We start from the raw sequence: 25,265 nt of genomic DNA on the forward strand, positions 1-25,265 counted from the left end.
ATCTGGCTTTTGTAAAAAAGTTATTAAGTTGCCTAGGGTACACAGTAAACAAAAAGAAATCAAAACTAGTGCCCTCACAAGAGATAACATTCCTGGGTGCCAGCTTGAATACAACGGCCCAGATGGCTTATCTCACGCCAGACAAGCAAGGACAACTGACTCAATATTTTCATTTGATGGCAACACAGACCCAACTCCCTGCAACAAAAATTCTGCAGGCCTTAGGTTACATGGCATCTTGCATACTACTAATTCCATATGCCAGACTGCATATGAGTAAACTACAATGGTACCTAAAGAGTGTCTGGTCTCAACACTGTCAAAGTTTGGAAACAGTATTACCACTAATTCCTTGCCTTCAACAGGAGTTTCGATGGTGGACTCAAGCATGTCTCCTCAACAAGAGACAGCCTTTCACTCAACCCACAACCAGGCAAACACTGACAACAGATGTATTGGATTACGCCTGGGGAGCACACATGGCAGGAAAATGTATTCAGGGCAAGTGGCCCACAGAACAAAGGCATCTTCACAGCAATCAAAAAGAGATGCTAGCTGTACAAAATGCCCTTATAGCTTTCAAGGACCTTCTGCATCCAGGACAACTACTACTAAAGATGGACAACACCACAGTTATGTGGTACATAAACAAGCAGGGGGACACTCATTCTTATCCTCTCTGCAGACAAGCCATGACCTTGTGGAACACAGCTCTAACCTATCAAGTTCATCAGCAAGCACGATTCCTACCAGGAGAGAAAAACACACTGCCAGACGACTTAAACAGAAACATCATGGATCCACACAAATGCAAATTACATCCACAAATATTCAGAATGATAACACAAAAATGGTGGAGCCCGGACATAGATCTGTTTGCATCCCCAAAGAACTGCCAGCTCCAGAAATTCTGCACAAGGACTTACCACACACAAGCATGGAAAGTGGATGCCCTCTCATTCAGCTGGAAAAACCTACAAGTATATGCTTTCCCACCACTAACTCTACTTCCAAAGGTACTCATAAAAGCCAAGCAAGAAAAGCCAAAGATGATCCTGATTGCCCCAGACTGGCCACGCCAGCACTGGTACCCAATCTTAAAGAACTTAGCACAAGGTCCACCCTGGATTTTGCCTCAAATCCCACATCTTCTGACTCAGCAATACAATCAGATACTTCACAGCCAGCTAAAGACTTTAAACCTGGCTGCATGGCAGATTCCTTAGTCAGGCAAGCAGTGCCCCTCTCCAAAGCTGTTATGGATGTCATTCTGGAAGCCAGAAGGCCTAGCACCAGGAAAGCCTATTTGGATAAATGGAAGAGATTCTGTGCCTGGAACCAGGCTCACAGCCTTGACCCTCTTGTCCCAAATATTCCTCAGATACTACAATACTTAACTGAGATGCTGGATAAAGGCCTCTCCTTTTCATCCATCAAGATGACATACTGAAACAAAAACAAATCAAGGAAAATTCTCTGTTATAATCAAAAAGCAAGACACCTCTCCTCATTTAAGACAACAGATAAGATGAGACGAGATCTGGGTTCCAGTGAGATGCAAACAGAATGGGCCTTTTAAACAATGTGAGCAGTCAATGCCACTTGGTCATACCGCAAATATGAAACAGCTTAGAAGAAAAGACTCCTCTTCAATAAAATAAATCTGAACAATGAGTTCCCCAGGACTTAGAACACCCTGGTTTCACCCAGAAAAAAGGAGGTCATTGTCCCACTGTACTCATCCCTCATTAGACCCATTATAGACTACAATGCCCCGTTTGGTATGTGCCTCTCAAGACATCTGCAACAACTGGAAAGGCCACAGAAATACCTCACGAAAAGAATCACAGGCCTAAAGCAGATGCCCTATGCTGACCGCCTTAAAAAACTCCAGCTATACTCTGTCACATATCGTCTACTCAGAGGCGATCTCTGCTTAACATACAAGGCCATGTCAATCCCAGAGCTGCTGGACATGCTACAGTTAAAGAAATCCCAATCCCTCAGAGTGACACGCTCCAGAGATCTAAACCTTGTCATCACAATAAACAAAACATGCTGGAGGGCTAGTTTCCTGACCCAGAGACTCCCCAGACACTAGAATAGACTGCCCATACATGTCAAGCAGAGCGCCTCTTTGGCCTTCTTCAAAAGGAACCTTGACGATTGGCTGGGAGAAAGGAAATTCACCCCGGAGATCACGTCAGTCACCCTGCTAGACAGGGGTCCAGGGAAGTAAATAGTGTGGGAAGAAATAGCCAGGGAATTGTTATGGCTAGGCTTGTATAGGCCCTAGGGTCAATAGCCTAGTACCGACCTATGAACCTGTGGTTGTACTCACAAAAGATTTGTTATCAGATGAGTTTCCTTGTAAATCAAAAGCAGTACTGTAAATGAGAGGATCCCAACTACTCGAGATTTGAAATAACTACTCAGAAAACTAACTAGATACTCAGACAGTGAAGAATGGAAAAGTACCGAAATATTGAAACAGCACTGAGACTGTTCTGTTTTCTGCTATAATAACCAAAGTGTTAAGAATTTACTTTTCCTAAAAATAACAGCATTTTTAAAATTTCAGGCATTCTTGAGCACTCTGGTATCTGAAAATAGGTATGAAGGTATATATGCATACACATACACACACACACACACACACACACACACACACACACACACACACACACACACACACACACACACACACACACACTATGAGTGAGCATTTTTTCATGTTTAACTACATGAGAAGATGAAAACATTTTTCCTTCTGAACAAAAGGAGAACATAAAGCATGCATATCTTTAAAAGATGGGTGCCTTCAGCTTCACTCAAAGTGCTACATATGTACCACAGGGTTCAATTTCCTAAACACTACCGCACAATCAGAAAGAGAAAACAATGAAGCTGGTAGCACAAATTCTTCTCTCATTTTACTATTCATATTTTCAAATGCCAAATTACATACTTCCTGGCTGGCATTCTTTCTCTGTGGTGCATGCATACCATTCCCTGAGTTTCTGCTAGGGTCTCTCTAGTTTCCTCACACATTACAAAAACATGGAAAGTGTTAACACTGTATCTCTAGGTGTACGTGTGGAAGTGTAAGTATGCTTGCCCTGTTTTGGACTTGCACCCGATCTGTAACTGGGTTTTACCTTGTGCTTGATACTTTATGGGATAAGTTCTTGACTGCAAATTGGAAAGAACAGCAACACCAAGAAAATAAAGGAACAGTTCCTTGCAAAACCTGTACTGCAAACCCATTTTGTGCAAGAGGGATCTTGACCAATTACTAACACAATCCATAAAAGAAAAGTCCCTCTGGGAAACAATTACATAATTTTCCTTTGATTCTAAATGGAACTATGCTGAATTTTACAACCCTCTTTTATACAGGACATGAAACAGCTCCTTCTAGTAGCTAACAAAAATATAACTTGTAAGCTACAGAATATATTGATATTTGTAGATTACAGAGTATACTTCCACAAATCACTTAGTTTAACAAGGTCTGTTAATAACTAAAAGAAAGTTTACCCTTCAAAGAGTAATGAAGAAAAGTGTCTTCTTAGGTGTTCTGCTTGCCCAGCAAATCTTTTCCTAACCACTAATGGCAGTAGTGTAAAATGTATCAGCTGAGTTATGACAAATTACAAACTCTCCTAGGGCTGCTGCATAGGGAATATAGCAAAGATTAAATCAGAAAATGTACTTAAACATCACTTGTCACCCGCGGTGGTACAGTGTTAGCGTTGTTGCCTCACAGCAAGAGGTTCTCCTGTTCGATTCTCGGCTGGAGTGCCTTCTGTGTGGAGTCTGCATGTCCTCCCTGCGGTCGAGTGGCCTCCGAAAGACATGCGTGAATGGGCGTGCCTTTGCTGAAGGTTGGGCGTCGGGCTGGCAACCCGGCACCATAAAAATCTATTGCCAATCATTAGCGGACCGGAGTTCCGCTGTGGCGACCCCTAACCGGGAAAAGCCAAAAACACAAACAAACTTAAACACCATCACTTGTAACTTCCTAGCAGTTAATTTTCTTCCACAGATTAATTCTGATGTCACCCACAAATAAGTTGCTAATACTTGATAAACTTATAAATAACTTGCCAACTTCTCTTCCATAACAAGAAAAAACAAAATTCACTCTTGCATGGAGAAACACTTCTTCCATCATTCACATGCAACTCTGTTAAATCTCCTATTGAGGTTTTGTTCTGCATCTAGAAAAGGGTAAAACTGGAACATAAAAATGGAAGCAAACACAACCCCTTCCATTCTAAGTCATCAGTACACTCCCTCCTTACCAAAAAAACAAGTGTATCAGCTCACACACAACTCTGCTTATTATGAATTTAATAAGATGAAAAGTGGGCTATTGCAATTCAAGCTACTTCCAAGTCAAAGAAATGCAGCAAGTCAGGAACACCATTGCTGTAAGAAAAAGGTGGAGTTGGGAGTCTTGATTCCAATACTGGAAATAACATGTTCTTCAGTTTCACTTCTTTCCGGCCAGGAGAATCACGCCAATGCCTTTTACAGTGGTTCAAGAATCATATTAAAAATTGAAAAAATAAATTGCTGCCATGCCTCTGCAATGCAATGCGGTTTAAGTTATACATTTTTTTAATTCCACATTTTCCTTCATGCAATAAGTACCTCGTCAGAGCCATCTGGACAGTCATGGTCTCCATCACATCGCCACCTGCCAGCTATGCAACGTCCAGAAGCACAGGCAAACTCACTCTCAGAACAGGGACGTGGAGCTGCAGAACATTCAAACAGAAAAAACTAGTAAACATAGTAAACAGGCTAGGCAGAGCAAAGGAAAACATCCAACAGCAACCTGGAAAAATGGCACATTCATTGTGAAACAGCAGTAGTAGTAATATACAAAGCATTTATAAATGCCATGCTGACGAAATGAAAAATGGGACGTAAAAATGTTTTGCCCATAGTTGTTATTGTATTAACTCAAAAATTACTTTTAAAGAGGAAATAATGATAGATAAAGATTCAAACTCGAGTACAACTTTAAAACAATGGTACACCTCAAAAAGTTGAAAGATTCTAAGAATATGTACTAACATGCACTTTGTAAAAAAACACATAATTTCTGACATTATTTACTATGTACAGTTTTCACTGTTTTGCCAGAAACTCACAATGCTTATGAGGGACTAAGCAAAATTTTGAGATAATTCAGAGACAGTTAGGAAATCCAATTATTTCACCTGGAGCGAGCCCACTGCTCTACAACCACAGACCTTGAAGAATACCCTTCTTAAACAGCTGCATTCTTTAAAAATAGGGATGCATTCACAAATACTACAAGGATATTTTTTTAAGCAATTGTGGAGACCAGGGAAGCATCCCCAGACTCGCCCTTTCCCCATGAGGTGAAGGTGAGCCTCATCATTCCTCTCCTCTTCACATCAGCTCAGCAGGTGCCCAAGCCACTAAGCAAGTGTGAGTCACTTGAGTCCCAGTCAGGGCTTTATCTCTCAATGCCAGTGAAGGCAGCTTAGAAATTAGAATCTTAACTATAAAGGAAGATGCTATCTGTACACCTTCACAGTGTTCTCAAGTACAAAACTCAAAAATGGTATTTTGTCACTGGTCTGGCAGAATTCCATGACATGAAAATTTGCACCAGATATTAACAATGGATTATACTGGACCACACCTAGTGCTCCTGGTAGGTGTCAGCTTTGTGGTGGGACACAGTCCTCTTCCCCCTACAGAAAGGCTGGACAAGCTATGGCTGTACATTCCCAGCCCCTGTCCAACCAGCTCTTCCAGACATCTGAGCTATTACTCAAACTTGAGTTACCGTGAGGTAGTAAGGCCTTTATCCTTCTACCCCAAGGAGCTGGTACACGGAGTTATACTGTTGAGAATAGCCAACTGTTCCATTAAAGCAGACGTGGCATATTTTCCTCTTAAGACTTTCTGAGCCACAGAATAAAAACAGTAATCCAACAAAGTCAAACTAAAGTTAGAAATTCCAGACTGAAAAAACTACAGGCCACTATAAATCAGAGCAATGAAATGAAACACAAACCTGATAACAGAAATGCATTCAAATGTCCATGGATACGGTTAATTACCTTTCTTAGATAACCATCCTATCGTCACAAAAATGTAATAATGTCACTGAATCTGGACCTATTGAACAAGTTCCAAGACGTTAAAACAGGACATTCCAGTACGTACAGACACTAGAAAAAAGGAGAAGCAAGCCTTGCATGACCCAAATGTAGCAAATCATGTAGATTTGTCTGGTGTCCCATCTGATAGACACAGAAGTCAAGCCCATTCCCCTGTAATGGGCAAAGGAAGCAGCAACAGACTGTTTAATGCTGTGTCACAAACAATGCTGTAAAGGCGATTACATGCATAAGCATGGTCTGAAAAATTAAACTCACTCTCAGCTAGCAAAGGACAAAAACAAGAATTAAGCTCAGCCCTGTGGCACTGAGGGAGAAACCCACATTAGAATGCAAACAACCCATGACAAACTAGCAGCAAGAGCACTGGAGGAGCTAGGTGGGACAGAATACTGCAACATGTAAGAGACGGACATCTATGGTTATGGTAAGACTTTATACAACTATTGCATGTTCTTCTACTTCTATGTTGCAGTATTCATAACCGTTGGGAGAGTACTAAAGCTCATGGAAGGGAAAGGGAAAATGGAGCAGAGGAGGTTTCTAGGAACCCATGCAGGATTGCCCTAGCAAATCCTGCTCTGGACCTGGAAATAGTGTCCAGTTTATAATGTTTGGTGAAGGTATGGACAGAGGATCATGTGAAATCTGACATCCACAAATGCATTTGCCTTTCCTAGATGACATTAACCTTAAAAACATGCAGCGGCAAAAAAGATCAAACATTTTCCCCAACAGGGCACTTACCCGAAAACAGCAAACATTTGGCAATCAAACAGTAGAAGCTGGTGTTTGGACTGGTGGCAGAGAAGTTCTGAGGAATGGTACGTGACGTCACCTTTATGGCCTTATGTAGGCTGCTTTGCTATGTGCAATGTTGCACGTACCAAACAGAAAGCAAAAGTCTTTTGTATACTGGCCAGACGTTCGGGTCGCCTAGGCAGGGACTTCCCAAAGTTTATAAATACTGCAACACAGAAACATAAGGACATCAAAGATTTAGCATTAAGAGGGCTTATTGCTGAATAAAAATACTTTTTTCCTCCTTTCTTTTTATGGTATCTGGGGTGTGTACTACTGGGAGTTGTGATGTTTTAGTCAGTGTGTTAAACCAGTATGGTGCTTAGGAGACCCTTGTTATCTGAATGGTTTTACTTACTGCTGCTATGTTGGCAAGAAATGTGAGGAAGCTTCAAGTTTGAAGCAAACTGGAGGTGTGTCTCAAAACTGCTTGTAAGATGCACTTAGTGTTTTATACACCCCAGTACGTATATGATGGTGAGGTACTATGAAGCCTGTTTAAAGAAATGCAGACTCTCCATGACCCCTGTTGGGTGTTCACAATGATGGATGACAGAAGTGATTAGGCAGCTGCAGCAAAGGCACAATGGAGGCTCACAACAACTGAATTCTAAATGGGAACTCAAGTAATGAATGACAGGTTATTACCTGGATGACACCTTACTTGTACTTACTTTCTTCCTTTTTTGTGACTTCAGTTTCAAATTGACAACAGGACAAATCTAAAACTGGAAAAAAATTAGGAATGGCTCCAGACTGCAAAGAATTTTGGTGCCCCCCCAACACACTTCTGGATAGGATTTAATGTGGATACAAGTTAGGTTTTAACAGGAAGAGTATCATACAGAGGATTATGAAGTGAATACGACATAGCCGATGGCAATGTTATAGGCATGGTTGTCTGTTTATTGAAGGACAGCTTGTTGTACTGAGGTGCAAATAGCACTGTTGATGCACATGCAATACTGTGGTGATGGTTTAAAGAAGTGAAGAAAATCTGAGTAAGACGTAAAAGTAAGCTAAACATAATAAATGAAGTGATAAGATAAATTTGAGTCTGTATCATTAAGGATAGTGGAAAACTAGAATGTACATGGCAGACACCTGAACTGCAACAATAACGTGAGGTGCACAACAAACCTGTTCTTCAGTTGAAGTTTAAGATATCACTAGGCTGAAACTGTAAGATTTTCACTGAGAACTGTGTCCTAGTAAAACTGGGTTATGCTAATTAGAAATATTAAACACCAATTATAAGACAAGTACAGTTCCTGCTCCATACAGCATTTATTAGGAAATAGTTGAAGCAAATGTTAATGAGAAAGAAAGTGTATATAACAGAATATGCTTTTATGCTTTTTATACTATGCTGTTTGTTTCTATGGCAGTAAAGCAACATTAATATTACAAACAGCCACGCAAGCATGTGCGTGTTTTGCTACTACAAACACGCGCGCGTGCGCGCGCGCGCGCACACACACACACACACACACACACACACACACACACACACACACACACACACACACACACCTACTTTAGGAAAGCTGCAGACAGTATTTCAAAAAGTAACCCGTACGTGGAACTAGGCACCCACAAACCACCACTACAGAGAAAGAACTCCCAAAACTGCAGAGCTTCCAAAGGCTCATACGCAAGTACTACGTTAGCTGCCCTTGTTGGCCATTTTGTGCTCGAATTAACCTATCCCATGTGGTTACAGACTGGTCTTACCCATCTCATGGTCGATAATTATATATTACCCCTAATGAGGATAACTAGGATCATACCATAGATAATTTGAGGGGACCAATGCATAGAATAAAGAAATTTGGAGCTGCCTCTGTCCATTAGTAGTAGAAGGGGCAGTCCTGGGGCCAAGTTTCTGTTTCCCCATTCACAGACCCAAGTTGCTCTTGAACATGGACAGGGATGAAATGTGTTTTATCTGGTTGGGGAGTCTGTTCCTCAGCAGCAGTTTCCTCTGCAAGACATACTTGTCCCTCCAACTTATTCTGTTGATGTTGCAGAAGAGGTTTAGATCCCTAGACCGAGAATTTCTGATGCGATTTAACTTGCTTATGTGCAGTAAATTCATCAGTACTGGATCAGAGGATGCTTTTTTTACCAGATAAAGGTCACCTCTTAGAAGTCTGTAGGATACAGAGTATAGTGAGGGGCTCTGAGGTGATCCACGTAGGCCATATTGTTTAGGCCTTGTATCCTTTTAATAGAAAAACACATGAAGATAAATCCAAATGAAACACCAACAACGAAAATTGCAGCCAACTGGAAAAAGTTTTTACTTCTTTTTAAACAGATTCTGGTACCTCGGCCTTCGCCTTCATTGGAATAAATTATTCTAAATCACACCAGCTTATATATACACCAGTCATTTCAATTAAACAATTAAATGAGTTCATCAATTAAGCAGTTTAAAAAACTTTCAAATTTAACATATATTATTATAATATTGTTTATCATAGCATATTATTATAAACTTTTATACATTAATAAGATACTTAAATTTCTAAATTCATACCATTTGGAAACAGGGTTTTATAATTTATTATAAAGTTAGATTCCATTCTCAGTAATTTTTTCTGAAAATTAATGTTTGCCCCCCCACCCCCCTCTGGTTTTGCCAAAACACTAAATATAAGATCCTCACATCCACCACCATGAAATTGGTGAAAATGGTTAGCTACTGGACTATCCAGTCTACCCCTCCTGATATCTCCCATATGTTCCATGATTCTCAATTTTATTTTTCTTTTTGTCTGCCCTATATACCATTTTCTTACTTCACATTTACAACCTATTATATAAATCACCCCAAAGGAATTACAACTAAAATGATCAATGGCATTATATTTAACGCCATTTATCATACTACCATCCAAATTCACAATTTTGCAACATACTTTACAACATCCACAAGCATAAGCTCCAGCATTATGAACTTTAGCCCTCCTGCCCTTATGCCTAACCAACTCTTTCAAATTACTGCATCTAGCATAAGAGAAAATGATATCATTAGGGATAATGGTTTTCAAAAAATCATCATTCATAACCATAGGCCACATACTAAATATTATATTTCTTAATATAGGTGAAAAAAGTGAATACCTATTAACAAAAATATTTTATCCTTAACTTCCATGTTATTACAATCATTACAAGCTAATTCTAACAATTCTCCATTATCTCTAGTATTCACACTTTTAATGTTCTTTCTACCTAAATCTTGATGAACAGTCAGATGTAAATTTAATTCTCGTTCAACTCTATTTCTATGTGACATAATGTTATCCCATCTATATCCTCGATTATTTAATTTTTCACAAATTACATCAAATTCCCTATTTATATTCCTAACTTCTGAAGTATTGGCAGCAATTCTTTTAAATTCTCCCAAAGGTAAAGAGTTAATTAACTGAACGCTATGCATACTAGTGGCATGCAAAAAATTGTTTACTGCCGTAACTTTATGGAAGGGTTTATGTTGCATCTTCCCATCATTACCAACATAAAATTCAACATCCAAAAACTAGATTGACCTTGGCTTCACTTCAAAAGTAAAGTCCAAACCACAAGAGTTTAATTTCAAAGTTGAAATAAAATCATTAAACTCCATTGAATTACCCTTACACAAGAATATTAAATCATCAATGTATCTCTTGTAAACAATCACATTTTTTCGGAAAAAATTAGTAGTGTACAAAAATAAATTTTCAAAAAACCCCATAAAGATTATGGCATAAGAGGGAGCAAAACTAGCACCCATTGCTGTCCCTTCCCTTTGTAGATAATAGTTTTTATCAAATTCAAAAAAATTGTGAGTAAGACAAAATTCCAGTAGGGAAATAATATATGTTGTTCTGGGTCCATCTCCCAAAAGTTGATGTACTGCATCTAAACCCCATTTATTACAAATAGACGTATATAAAGATTTTACATCAACACTTGCCCAATAAAAATTATCCTGCCATAAGATTCCCTTAAAAGTATCACAGACCTCCTTTGTATTTTTAACATGTGAGGGGATTCTTGTAATATATTTCTTTAACACAGAATCCAAAAAGATTCCCACATTTTGTAAAAAGGCTCCTTTTCCACTAACAATCGGACGCCCTGGAGGATTATTTAAATCCTTATGTATTTTAGGTAAAATAAAAAATTTAGCAATACTGGGATTCTTAACATATAATTTTTTCACATCCTTTGAGGAGAAGAAACCCAATCTTTCCCCTCTGTCCAATAAATCATGTAGGGCACTGTTGAATTCCAAAATAGGATTATTCAAAAGGGAAGCATAAACATTGTTGTCCATCAAAATGTTTAAAGCTATAGAATTGTACTTTTCTTTGTTAAATACAACCCAATTGCCCCCCTTGTCTGATTCCACAAAAACATAATGGTCACTAAGCTCTCTTATATGACATAGTGCTTGCCACTCTTCCTTTGTTAAATTGAAACCCATTGCTTTTTTCTTAAACAAACCATATTCCTTCATAATTAATTTCTTCACAACATTTTCAAAAACAATAATGGTCTGATTAATTTTGGCAGGCATGAAATCACTGCTATGTGGAACCTGCAGAACCTCAAACTTACCATAACCAGTGTTATATTCAAAATTCAAACATGTAGAATCTTCTGTCATACCATAAATATCTACCATTTCGTTTTCATGCAAAGAAATATCCATTATGGAATTATCCATGAAAGAATCGGGCTCAGGTGATTTAACTTCTTCCTTATTGCAAAAAAATACCTTCAAATGTAACTTTCTGCAAAAGTCCTTAACCTCATTCAAAATTTCAGCCACACAAGGAATATGTGTAGGAACAAATTTAGTTCCTTTACATAAAACACTTTGCATGTTATTAGTAATAGTACAATCAGATAAATTAATAATATCTAAAGCGGACCCAGAACAAAAAACAGCATCTAACTTTTGAGAATCAGGCATATAAATGTTAGGTGAGACATAGTCAACAGTAGCAAAGTCATTATTGAGTCTTTTTTCATTAGCGTTTGCATCAAGGCTAGACAAATCAAAGTCATTTTTTCTCACCCCTGGACTGAAAACGTCGATTCCGACCCTTTCTCTGATTTACTCTACCATTCATCGTGGTCTCGGTTTCCGACATTTCATTAGAAGCAGAAGCTTCTCCAGTATTTAGTTCCTCAAACGATACACTTTTGCGCCCTACAGAACTGGTATCCGCTGAAGGAACGGAAGTATCTCTCGAGTCGCGAGACCTAAAACTCTTGCTTTTCAAAGGCGTCTTGCCCCGCCTACTTTTAAGGTTGTATTGCCAGGAAAAAATCTTGCCTGTACTGTAATCAGTACTGTCTCGAGTGTACTTTTTCTTTTTCCGTAAGATAACTTGTTCTATTTTAGACACCCGACTCTTAATATTTATTAAATTAACTTCCACTTTTGACTCAGAACAATCAGAAAGCAGTTTATCTTGCATACTAACAATTTCTTCACGGACTTTTTTCAGCATTCTCTCATTGCGTTTTATCAGCACTTTCAGCCAGCCCAATGTACATTTGAGAGAAATGTCTTTCCATTCGTCAAACAAGTCTGAGTCTTCCTCAGAAAACTCATAAGCAGGCAGACGATCTACCCTTAAACCCCTCGGAGTAATGCTTGTACTTACGTATTTTTCAAGTAGTCGGGTGTCATAAAAAGTTGTAGCCTCTTTAATCAATAGCCTCTCCAACTTGCTGAAACAAAAAGAAGCTTCATTTGAATTGTAAAGCCATGGGTCAGTGGAGGCAAACTTCGATTCCCTGTCCCTCCAAATGGAAGAAAAATCCATATTACTTTTCCTTGAACTCCCTGGTGTAGTCGCTGCTTCGTTAGTAGTCATGACAGTCATATAATAGAAAAACACATGAAGATAAATCCAAAAGAAACACCAACAACGAAAATTGCAGCCAACTGGAAAAAGTTTTTACTTCTTTTTAAACAGATTCTGGTACCTCGGCCTTCGCCTTCATTGGAATAAATTATTCTAAATCACACCAGCTTATATATACACCAGTCATTTCAATTAAACAATTAAATGAGTTCATCAATTAAGCAGTTTAAAAAACTTTCAAATTTAACATATATTATTATAATATTGTTTATCATAGCATATTATTATAAACTTTTATACATTAATAAGATACTTAAATTTCTAAATTCATACCATTTGGAAACAGGGTTTTATAATTTATTATAAAGTTAGATTCCATTCTCAGTAATTTTTTCTGAAAATTAATGTTTGCCCCCCCACCCCCCTCTGGTTTTGCCAAAACACTAAATGTTTCCAAATGGTATGAATTTAGAAATTTAAGTATCTTATTAATGTATAAAAGTTTATAATAATATGCTATGATTAAACAATATTATAATAATATATGTTAAATTTGAAAGTTTTTTAAACTGCTTAATTGATTAACTCATTTAATTGTTTAATTGAAATGACTGGTGTATATATAAGCTGGTGTGATTTAGAATAATTTATTCCAATGAAGGCGAAGGCCGAGGTACCAGAATCTGTTTAAAAAGAAGTAAAAACTTTTTCCAGTTGGCTGCAATTTTCGTTGTTGGTGTTTCTCTTGTATCCTTTTTGTAAAGTATCTCTGTAGGCATAACAGTTGTTGCATATGTCTGGACAGATACATGCCAAAGCAGGCATTATTTTCAATGATTGGCCTAATCAGGGGTGAGTAAAAGGGGACAATGACATCCTTAGATCTACAGCTGTGCAATACAGAAGGACATTCTTACAACAATGGACACATGTTGGTTAAAAGTTAGGTAACTGTTCATATAAGTTCCCACATCCCGAACAACTGGGTCAACTCTTATGGCATATTGCTAATGGGGTAGTTCCCTGGGATAGATAACTTCCCAAAGGTCACAATAATGCATTTTGTGGCATTTGGTTTCAATCCATGTTTTTTGGCACCAGTTATTTATTTGGGACAAGCCTTCCTGCAAGATGGCAAAGTCATTTGGGGATTCAATGACTGCACCTAGCTTGCAGTCATCTACAAACCCTCTGGTACTGGCTTTTACTTCAGAAAAGTGGATGACAAACAGGAGAGGTCCCAGCACAGAACCCCGGGCTACTCAACTCGTGACTTGTCTCTTTCTGGGGGTAACTTCCCCTATTTTGATTTCCTGAAAGCTGTCTGTGAGCTAGCTGGCAATCCAGCGGGTGACACAGGGGTTTATTCAGCTTTTCTATTACACCTGAGTGGGGAATTGTGTCAAAAGCTTAATATTAAAAAAGTTGTTTGTTTCTTGACTGCTGAACACAAAGCAAACTATACTCTCTCTGACTGTTCAGAGATGTGCTCTATCTGGCACCTTGCTCAGCTTGTTCTTACCATCTTAAAGACTGCCTCTGTCACAGTACATTACTGTCTAATAATTCTGACCTAAAGTTTCCTGTTATGAGACACTAATTTTCCTTTTTTATAACCCGATCCAATGAAAATGATGTTTGCTTTTCTAAACAGCACACCTGAACGGATCATCAGATTATCTATATCCTAAAAATCCAAATATAATGATAGGTAAAACAACTAAATCCCAAGGACATAATGCTAGCAGCCAAGAACAAAGGATTCAACACTACAGACCCTTTTCATATAAATTTATTAACCACCAAATCACGAAATAAGGAAAATCAACAGAATAAAAACATGATTATTGTGCGCTTTCATCCTAGTAGTCAGGACTTCATCAGAATAACAAGTGCACTTATACATTCCATTTATAATGATGAAAATTTAAAGACACAGTGTCTAATTAAATTCTGCCTTGAGATCATTAAATAAAAAGCATTTGAGATAATCGCAAGTGTAAAAAAAATATTATAACCTCCTAAACTATGGCTACATTTGAGGGAGCTTTTACTTCTTAACTAGTTTAGTTTCCACCAGATGATATCATATAATACCGTAAAAAGAATATCACATACATCGATACTTCAGAAGTCTGACTGTGAAAACTCGAGATTATTATGTTAATACTGAGTTTTAAATTTATTTCTTTACTGACATTTGATTATCAGGAAAATCCAACTTGGTAGGTGCGCATTTTCAGAAGACACCCAGGGAGAAAAGCTCCAAAGTATTACAAAACATTTTAAGCAGAATTTTTTTACAATCTTCAAAAACATTACAAAAACATCAACAGTTTAAATTATACCAAATTTTACTTATTTTATTCATTTGCATTTGTTTACTGGGGATGTCTGACTGGGCCAGAGGCCCTTTTTTAAGTGGAGGTCTGGGGAGAAAAGCTCCATTACATAAACATATTTACAAGGGAGTAAAAATTGCAAAAAAAAAAAAAAAAAAAAGAATAATCCACAAGCAAAGATAATACATTGCTTATATAGCAGAAAGATTAAATATAAAAGTTGAGGAAAGGAAAGAAATAAAGCTAAAATAACATGTTTCAACAGTTGGTAAGAGACTAGACAGCAGGAAAGATGACACTGGATTAGTGGAAGAAATAAAATTGAAAACCACCTATATCGTATGCGAGCAGAAAACAAAATAGGAGATTGTAGTTATTAGTGTTTCTGCTGTTATCAGTTGTTGCTAAATGTTATTAAATTAGAAATAATATGATAACATTGGTTAAGAATAAATACGTTATATTATGATGATTTAATATTTGAGAAATTTTAGTCAGTTTATAGAGAAGTTAATATAATACAAACAGAACTGCAATATGACTTGAGAGAAAAACAGGTTTATGCTAATATTTAGACAGAAAGCCAGATGAGAGAAATAAGGAAGTGAGTGAAGGGAGAGTAAGGAGCTGTAAGGTATGAATAGAAATGTTCTCACTTTTAGGGATATAGTTTATCCTGGTGTTGAGCAAGAACATACACAGATTTTGGCTAGGAAGTCTTTCAGAATGGTTTTGAAGGATGGAAGGGAGGGTAGGAGTCCCAGACATTAGCAACATGGTACAAGCGTACATAATACCCAGCAGATTTCATAGGTTTGAGGACATATATAGGAGTTTTTGGTCACTGGATTGTAATGACTGACTGGGAACTCAGTTATGTAGAATGTTTTGTGTTGGACAAGTGATGGATGCCGGATAATTTTACACGTGGTGAGAAGCTGTGTATGTGTTAGTTCATGGGGTAATTCTAACCAGTTTAGGCTTTTTAGCACTATATGCTATACTGTAGTGGGTTCTGAAAGAGTTATTTGCTGCAAATTTAAAAACTTTTTTATATCATTGTTAAGTTTTGATTTTTGTGATGCCTGGAGGTTAAAAGGATGGGAGTACCATAAAGAAGTGTGGGGAAGGGATAAGCAACAGTGAGTGTAGTTTTGTTGCACTGATGAGAAGGTTTTCGGCTTTGTAAAGCATCCCAAGTTTTTTAAGAGTTTTTCTTATGCAATTTTGTTTATGCAGGTTGAATTTAAGATTATCATCCCTATAATCTGCTATGGGAAGTGACTTCAATGGTTATATTATCAAGACAAAAGACTTTAAATTTTGTTTTTCATAAGAGAAGGATTTGGGAAAAAATTAGAAGTTAAGTCTTTTTAGAGCTGAGCATGAGTTGAGAGTCAAAAAGCTATGTTTCAGTTTCTGTTAAAGCTTTACGTGTGATTTTTTGAGGTGCGTCATGTTGTCAGATGTGCAAATGAGTGTGGAGTCATCGTACTAAGCAGACCTGTTGTGTGGATGCATGGAGGGTGTTGGTTAGCATGTTAAAGAGAAGGTGACCAAATCTAGAGCCTTGCAGTTAACTGGTGGTGATTGGGAGGTATAGAGGGATGCTAGAGTGCCATTTTATTGAGTGATATTTATTGTATAGGTAGCTTTTGAACCATAGAAGGGTGGGATGAGACAGACCTAATGAGGACATCTGAAGTGGAAGCTTGGTATGACAAAATGTGTCAATGACTTTAGACAAGTCTAGAAATAGGAAATTTGCCATTATCTATTAGCTTTATTGACAATATGTATATAGGTTAGAAGTGCAGTGTTAGAAATATTGGAAGGACAGAAGCCAAGTTGTGTGGGGGATAACAGTTCTTCCTGCAGGAAATACTTTAGCAATTGTTTTTGAATACATTTTTGAAGTATTTTGGAGAGAGCGAATAAAATTGCTATAGGTCTAAAGTTACTACTGCCTGTTGAATTTCCTCCTTTGTGGAGAGGGATAATGTGTGACTTTTTCCAGAGACAGGAAACATATTTTAAGGTAATCACTTGGAAGGTCATCAGCTGAAGTAGAGTATAGGCTGAGTTGAAGAATAGTTTTTCATAGGATGTGCGCACAGGTTTGAAGGAGAAAGTGGATGTGGTAATACATGGCTGTTGGGCAGGGTTAGGATTAGATGTTGGGGTATTCTTGGTTAGAGATTCTACATTATCTATGAAATAAGAGTTGAACTGTGCTGAGTTACTGGGAGATGGATTAGGGTTGAATTTGATGCAGGATTTCTTTAATGCCTACATTTTTTAGGGATGTGTTTATTATTCTGACAGTTACTATAATACTGTTTTTTACCTTCATTTACTTGCTTTTTAGTATAATTGTGAAGCATTCTGAAGTTTTCAAGACATTGTAGTGTTTTGTATTTTTGCCACTCTCTACATGCTTTTTCAATATCATGAATTAGCCAAACTGCATTATTTGTTTTTAGTCTCTTTCTTCTAAGAGGTGCATGGCTATTTAAGACATTCAGGAAAGTTGTACTGAAGCCAAACACATCTACAACCATATAACAGAAAACATGCATTTTTTTCCAGAAAACATTGAGATTCAATGACAGTCTGTACCATCAAAAACAAGCTATTAGTTAATTATGGTGGAGCTATAGCTACTGAAAATGACACTGCATCTCATCTGTACTACCACAGGTTACAAAAGGTAAAGAAAAAAAAACTTCTAAGTTTTACATTTGCCAAAGTCCAGGAAGCCGACATTCTGTGTTCCTTCTACCCTATTTTTTTTTTGCTCCAAGTTCCTTAGTGACCAACAAACTCCCCCTAATGTCTGCAAACTGGTGTATTTGTTCCCCTGAGAGGTGAATGCTCTTCAGTCTAGTCACTTCTCTCGGTGGCAAGAGGTGGTGATAGTGCCATCATTCTCTTTGGAGAGTTAGGAACAGTTTTACTTAAGCTCTAGCTGTTTCCACTGTGCACACACAGCACTTAGCGTGCAATGGTCCTTTGTGATGGTGTTACATGCATTTGTGAGTGATGCAACTCCTCAGAAGTTCTTGTCCCCCCACGCTACACATACACTGAGATAAATGTGAAGCAAGTGACCCAGGTTGGTGCCTGGTCTCCACCAGGAATTCTAGCATGGGAAGTGCACACTGGACATGCGCAGCTGACTCTCTCCCTTAATAGAAAGAAGCAGGCATTACCTAAAACATTCTTCTCCCTCCCCACTGACAGCTCCCCATGTGTACATATCATTAACCGACTATAGGTTAAGTAGGCTACATACTCACAGTTTAACCCTCTACACAAAACAGCTGGCTTCTACTCTAATAAAATTATTCATGGTGTTGTTTAGCTTGTAATATGCTACGTATTACAGATATTGTGTGTTGGCAAAATTTAGCTTAGCTGCAGCCACATACTAAGCATGCTACAACAAACAATGCACTGGGGGTTATTTAGCAAAATCAAGGCAATGACAGGAAACAGTGAACCATGAGTGGGGGAAAAAAGTCTGGCTTCTCAGCTATAATAACCTGCAGATCAGTACTTTAGAATAAGCCATGCAGGGAGAAACTCATACTGGAAAGCAGACACAATAATACTAACAACTAAGAATATTAAAAATGTTTGAAGTGACATCACAACAAAACTGTAATATATATACAGTAAAGTAAGACAAACTAGTAAAGTTTTAGCTAAGCACCTACCTCTGTGCGCCCCGTATGAAAGTGTTAAATGGAGAAAACACAAGGTGAGATGAAATGGCACAAGTGAAACACAAAGCATGAAAAAATCAAGTTTGTATTCGACACTAAACAATGAGAAAAAAGTGATGGATATTACATTTCTTGTACACTCTTTCCTGATCAAAAGTTACTTGGACAAGATCATTCTACACTCGTGATGTATTCCACATAGCCAAGAAAAAAGTTAAAAACGATGAAAATGAATCACTTAAAGATTAATACCCTCCTCTTTGCATGACTTCATTGCAGTCTAAAACATGTTCGACATAAATAATGCTTTTTATCTATACCCACTTGCTACTTCTCTACCATGCATGGTTATTTAAACACACTAGCATATTCCCTCCAGAATCATCTTACAATATTAATGGTACTCAGTAACAGGATTTGCTTTAAGTCATTACTTGTGATAATTTAAAAAAAATGAAAAACAATGGCAAACGTCAAATAAAGACCTCATAAGCATATCAAGAGTCCAACTGAATGAATTTGAAGACTATGACCCAAACAGTGGTCCTTAATCTCTGCGACTTTCAGCACCACATTTAACATCAGGTAAGAAGGAGTTTCAGTCCTCTGTGTTATAAAAATGGTTATGAGTAAGTTACCTGAGCAGAGGTGATCCCAAAATGAAAGTGGTCTGCATCAATACTATATTGTATTCTACATTTCTTCTTTCACCACTGCTCCGTCACACACCCACATAAGACATACTTTGCAGGTGTAAGTGCATTAAACTGCCGCAAAACAACACAAAATGTACAAGCAATGTTTGCTTCAAATTATTTGTATTAATGTACTGCTCAGTAACTGCTGACTCATCAAACTTCTCAACCAGTCAAATCTATCCATGAAAGTTCCCCAACAAAAAGCCTTCAGCAACTAACACCTTCCCATTCTGAAAAGGCATAAACTAGCATCTTTTACTTAACTACAAGTGAAGCCTGTCAACACAGCAAACATTTTCACTAAAAGATTATATGACTAAGTTATGCTGATGGAATGAAACTGCTAAATAAAAAAAATGAGAAAACACAAATGGCAGTAATATATGCAAACACGCAGCATCAAAGGGCCATCTAAACATGAAGCTTAGAAATACATTTCTAGCTATTCCACTTATAACGAACTAAATACAGTTACAATGGCACTAAATAATAGCTTCAAAAGAGCAAATTTATTTTAGTCACACTGGAATAATGCAAAAACTTGCCAGCATGTACAAACCACTATCACACCTGTTTACTGTAACACCTGAAGAAGTACAAATGCATTTTATTTCTATCAGCTGCTGCAAAAGATGAGAAAGCCCACAAGGCCTGTGATAAAAACTACTACTAATTATTAACTTGTCCAAAAATATTCTTTTCAACTTTAACAAATCAGGAAACATAGCCTGCATGTTGTGGTCATTATTGCTCATTTGATAATACACTTGGAGAGAAGACATAAATGGTTAGTCCCATATCAATGTACATTCTGGACAGTGATGCACACACTACTTTTTCAAATGTGTGGCACTAATGACTACCGATGTGCCCAGTTAGTGGTCTAACAACACTAGAGATGTGTCTGCCTCACATCTCCTCCTTACTCCACTGTGAGGCCAGTAGTGAAGACATTTCAAGCCTCTTCCTTTATAAAAGTGAAACGCATTTCTCTGCTGATGCTTCTTGTCCTCCACTACTGGGCTCAGGGCAATCTCTCCACAAATCTCACATACTTACTAATTCAAAATCTACTGTATTACAAAAGGGCCAAGCCAACTCATTTTCTGTTTCAAATTTATTCAGTTTTTTTGGCATTCTAATGTCCTCCACCTATAAAATATTCATAATCTCTACCATTTTTTAAGATAGGTCTAGACAGAACATTTGATTGGCTTCGCTGACTCCGCTATTAATTCTCTGTGTCTTAGATCATATTGAGCATGTGACTTTTTTTCTTCAGGATCTCAGTTTTTGGACCAATATTCCTTAATGAATTTCCATAAAAAAAACAAACAAACAAAAATGCTACTGTAATCATGAAAAAAATCTCAGTCACTAAAATGACCACTGTACAACACAAAAATGATTACACTAAAAAATAAACAAGTCCCATGTAGTATAACAGAAGTTCCAACTTTTACATGGAATAAAACAGTACCTTGCAACACAAACCCCATTCACCTCAACTTAGTCTTTGGCACTTGCACCAAAAATGGTCCTGGTCATGCCAGAATTTGATGTTAGGGGATAAAGATCTGACTAAGACCAAGGTGGCTATTCTGGGGTCTATATTAGATCAGCGAACGCCTAAAAAAGCGAACGCTGATTGATCGAACTTATGTAAGCGAAATCTTACAATCTCGAATTGTCAGAACAGCGATTTTTTTCTAGGGAAAAAAAATCGCTGATCCAAAACACATACACACAATACAAGCACACCAAACAAATAGCAATCCACACACATACACCTGAAATATGACACCTAACCCTACACTAAACTATACAGACACCACTAACTATCCACTTACCTTAACCCAAACCCTAACCCTAAGGTCCATCACTATTGCACACTCACCTCACCTGCTCCCTAACCCTAACTCACCTAACCCGCCCTAACCCTCACGTCCACACAATCGCACACATACCTAACCTGCGCCCTAACTCATCTAATCTGCCCTAACACTCACATCCACACAATCGCACACTTACCTGAACCCAACCCGTAACTTTCCACCACAGCACTGAAAATACAAAAGCAAGAGAAACGGACAACCGAATTCTTTCCCTAGGAAATAATTCAGGTTTCTGTTGCTTCGATATTTTAAGCTTTCGCTTACATAAGTTCAATCAATCAGCATTTGCTTTTTTAAGCGTTTGCTGATCTAATATAGACCCGCTATTCTGATCTGCAATTTAGACAGCTGTTGGAGTTAGCCAAGTTAAAAAGGAAAAACAAGACAGTTGCTTGCTCACCTCTCCCACGAGTGAGAGAGGGTGTGCGGAAATGCAGTGGGCATGGCAATTTTGCCAGTCCTTATAGTGATACCGGGATGTGAGCAGAAATGTTACTGCTGTAGGTGGGTGGGCAAATATGGGATGTATCGCATCATCCTTTGGATGTAATGTTAAGCCGAAGTCCCATCTACTTGAGTTGGTGGGAGATCAGGTGGATGTAACAGATCCCATGGCAGTATCAATAAGAGTAGGGGTCCTTTATTTAACACAACTTAAAAAACATTTACATATTTACATATATAAACACATTGCTATTTTTTTTTTATTATTTATAAATCTTCCTTAGAACATCCTGATTGTTGTCCATCCATAACTGACCCCCACTCCTTCCACAGCCATAACCTAATTGTTTGCAATATATCTGGCAAAATCAATTTCCCATTATACAAAATTCCATTCAATCCTTTATTTCAAATAACCCATATTACATAAAATAAATTCCCACACATTCTTTCTTGTTCTCTTGTTCTCTTAACCATATGCAATCATATTCACATCTATACTATTTATGAAATTAATATTCTCAAAAGCTTTCTTCACACTTTTTCCACAGTTTAGCTACTCTTACATTTCAAAAAAAACAAAAAAAAACAAAAACATGCTCTGTTTCATCTTCCTCCTCACAAAATACACACACACTTTTTCAGCTTTCTTTTCATATGGCATATTCCACTTTGGTAACTTACTTACCAGTCCCTGCAAGACATACTGAAACTACTTTATTGGTACAACACTTTTCCTTCCTTTAATAACATCTCCTGGTAAATTTTCCCAGATGTACATAATATTGTTTCATCACATTATTATGCCTCCTCCTCTCTTTCTCCATATCATTAGTTACTTTCCATATTGTTTTAAATTTCATTTGTATGTTCTTTTTTCTTAGTCTCTCCATCTCCCAGAACCCTTTGTACTTATACATTCTCATTAATAGTTTCTCATTCTCTTCTTTTATCCACTTTGATACTGCATACAAGTTTAAAGAAGCAGAATGAGCATCTGGCTTTAGTAACCCCAAACCCCGTTCATCTTCACTCATATACAACGCACCCCCTTTCACAGGGTTTAATTATGAACCACATCTAAAAGAAAACACTAATTGCACAATTTCATTTTTACATTTTCCTGGGATCCTATAAACATTTGACTTGTATGCTATTTTTCCTGTCAATACAGATTTCACTAGATAAACCTTTTTCCTGAATGCTAATTTATACATCCTGCACAGAAGACAAAATTCTTTCATTTTTTTATAAGACCCTCCAACTGCATCATAATTACATAATTTTTCCCAAATGTTATCCCTAGCAAAGACATTTCACTAACTGAAAAATACATACCCCCAAATGTCACCACATCACCGAAACCCTTATTTCATCTTTATTCAAGGTCATTCCCATTTCCTTTAAACATCTATTCAGACAAACCAACACTTCCCTCATTCATATTTTGTTCTTAGCTACTACAACTATATTGTCTGGGTATATAAAACTACTGAAATCACCTCCTCCTTTTGTATCACATATCTACCAACTTTCATTTTATAAGCTACTTCACTCTCTATCCCATTCATTACTAATGCAAACATTCCACTCATGGGACATCCTTATCTTATACCACACGTCATGCACATTTCCAAACTCAGACACCCATTCACTGACACACTCATTCTATTTGAAATGCTGACATGCACACACTACTAATTCTATTACCTAGTCCACACTTCTCCATAAAATCCCACAAAACATCATCTCCTACTGCATCAAATGTCTTGCTAATATTACCCGCCATACATTTTACATTCTACCTTTTACTTGTATCATCCACAATTTCTCTCATAACCAATAACAATTCTTGGCATCCCCTCCCTTTTATTCCATACATACATCCTTCCATAATACCGCTCAGCCTTCTTTCCATTTTCCTCTCTATTATTCTCATGAAAAATATTTAATCTGTGTTATTTAGTGTGATGGGTCTTCAAGTTTTTACTTCATTCTTCTCATCTTTCTTCCATATAAATTTTTATATCCCACTAAATAACTTCAAAACAACCCCTCCTTCAGGAATTCATTTAGTACATATATAAAGGCACTCTTTGCCAGTCCATTAATTTCTTGTATATTCCACACCCTAAACCATTTGGGCCTAATAATGAATCAACATTTACTTTCCTAAGTACTTCATCCAATTCACTAACAGTAATTTCTTTTTCAACCTTTTCCTGAACTTGTTCTGAAATTTCTTTTCCTTTCCATTCTCTCTCATTTTCTTCTTTTTACTTTTATACACATTTCCACATGCTGTACTGCAATACTCAATTAGCCCATGCTATTTTTACCTCTTCTTTTACATTTTTCATTTCCCTCACACTAAGATCCTTTTCCTCAAATATGCAGATAAATCCTTCCCTTCTCCCTTATACATATCTCTGCCTAAACAGTAATACCTTCACTATTTTCTCAGTTTCTTTTATATATTTCTTTTTCCAGATCATAATACTCTCACAGCGGATCATCTGTTTCCATTTCTTCCTGTCCTCAGCATCTTGCTCTGTCACACCAACCATCTGCATGTCCTCTCTCACCACATCCATAAACCTTATCTTAGGCCTTCCTCTTTTCCTGTTAACTGGCAGCTTCACCCTTAGCATCTTCTTCCCAATATACACTGCATCCCTCCTCAGCACATGTCCAAACCAACGTACTCTTGCCTCTCTGGCTTTGTCTCCAAACCTTCCAACCTGGGCTGACCCTCTAATATACTTATTCCTAATCCTGTCCATCCTCGTCACACCCAGTGCAAATCTTAACACCTTTAACTCTGCCACATCCAGCTCTGACTCCTGCCTTTTTGTCAATGCCACCGTCTCCAATCCATATAACATAGTTAGTCTCACTACCCTCTTGTAGACCTTCCCTTTCACTCTTACTGGTACTAGTCTGTCACAAATCACTCCTGACACTCTTCTCCATCCACTCCATCCTGCCTGTGCTCTCTTCTTCACCTCTCTTCCACATTCACCATTACTCTGAACTGTTGATCCCAAGTATTTAAACTCATCCACCTTCGCCACCTCTACTCCCTGCATCCTCACCATTCCTCTATCCACCTTTTCATTCACACACATATATTTTGTCTTAATCCTGCTGACCTTCATTCCTCTTCTCTCTAGAGCATATCTCCTCCTCTCCAGGGTCTTCCCCACTTGCTCCCTACTCTCACTACAGATCACAATGTCATCTGCAAACATCATAGTCCACGGGCACTCCTGTCTGATCTTGTCTGTCAAGCTGTCCATCACCATTGC

The 25,265-nt window shown here is 37.7% G+C and overlaps 1 protein-coding gene across 1 annotated transcript in view; it reads right to left on the reverse strand.

Annotated features, from left to right (window-relative positions):
* LRP1 (LDL receptor related protein 1) overlaps positions 1–25,265 on the reverse strand; it is a 2,772,300-nt gene that overhangs the window by 398,484 nt on the left and 2,348,551 nt on the right. The window contains exon 69 of the mRNA XM_044083629.1: positions 4,660–4,766. Within this exon, the coding sequence (XP_043939564.1) occupies positions 4,660–4,766 (107 nt within the window). The remainder of the gene's footprint in view (positions 1–4,659; positions 4,767–25,265) is intronic.

This window comes from Protopterus annectens, chromosome 9.part0 (genome assembly GCF_019279795.1).
Source record: "Protopterus annectens isolate FY-2018-M chromosome 9.part0, PAN1.0, whole genome shotgun sequence".
NCBI classification, from domain to species: Eukaryota; Metazoa; Chordata; order Ceratodontiformes; family Protopteridae; genus Protopterus; species Protopterus annectens.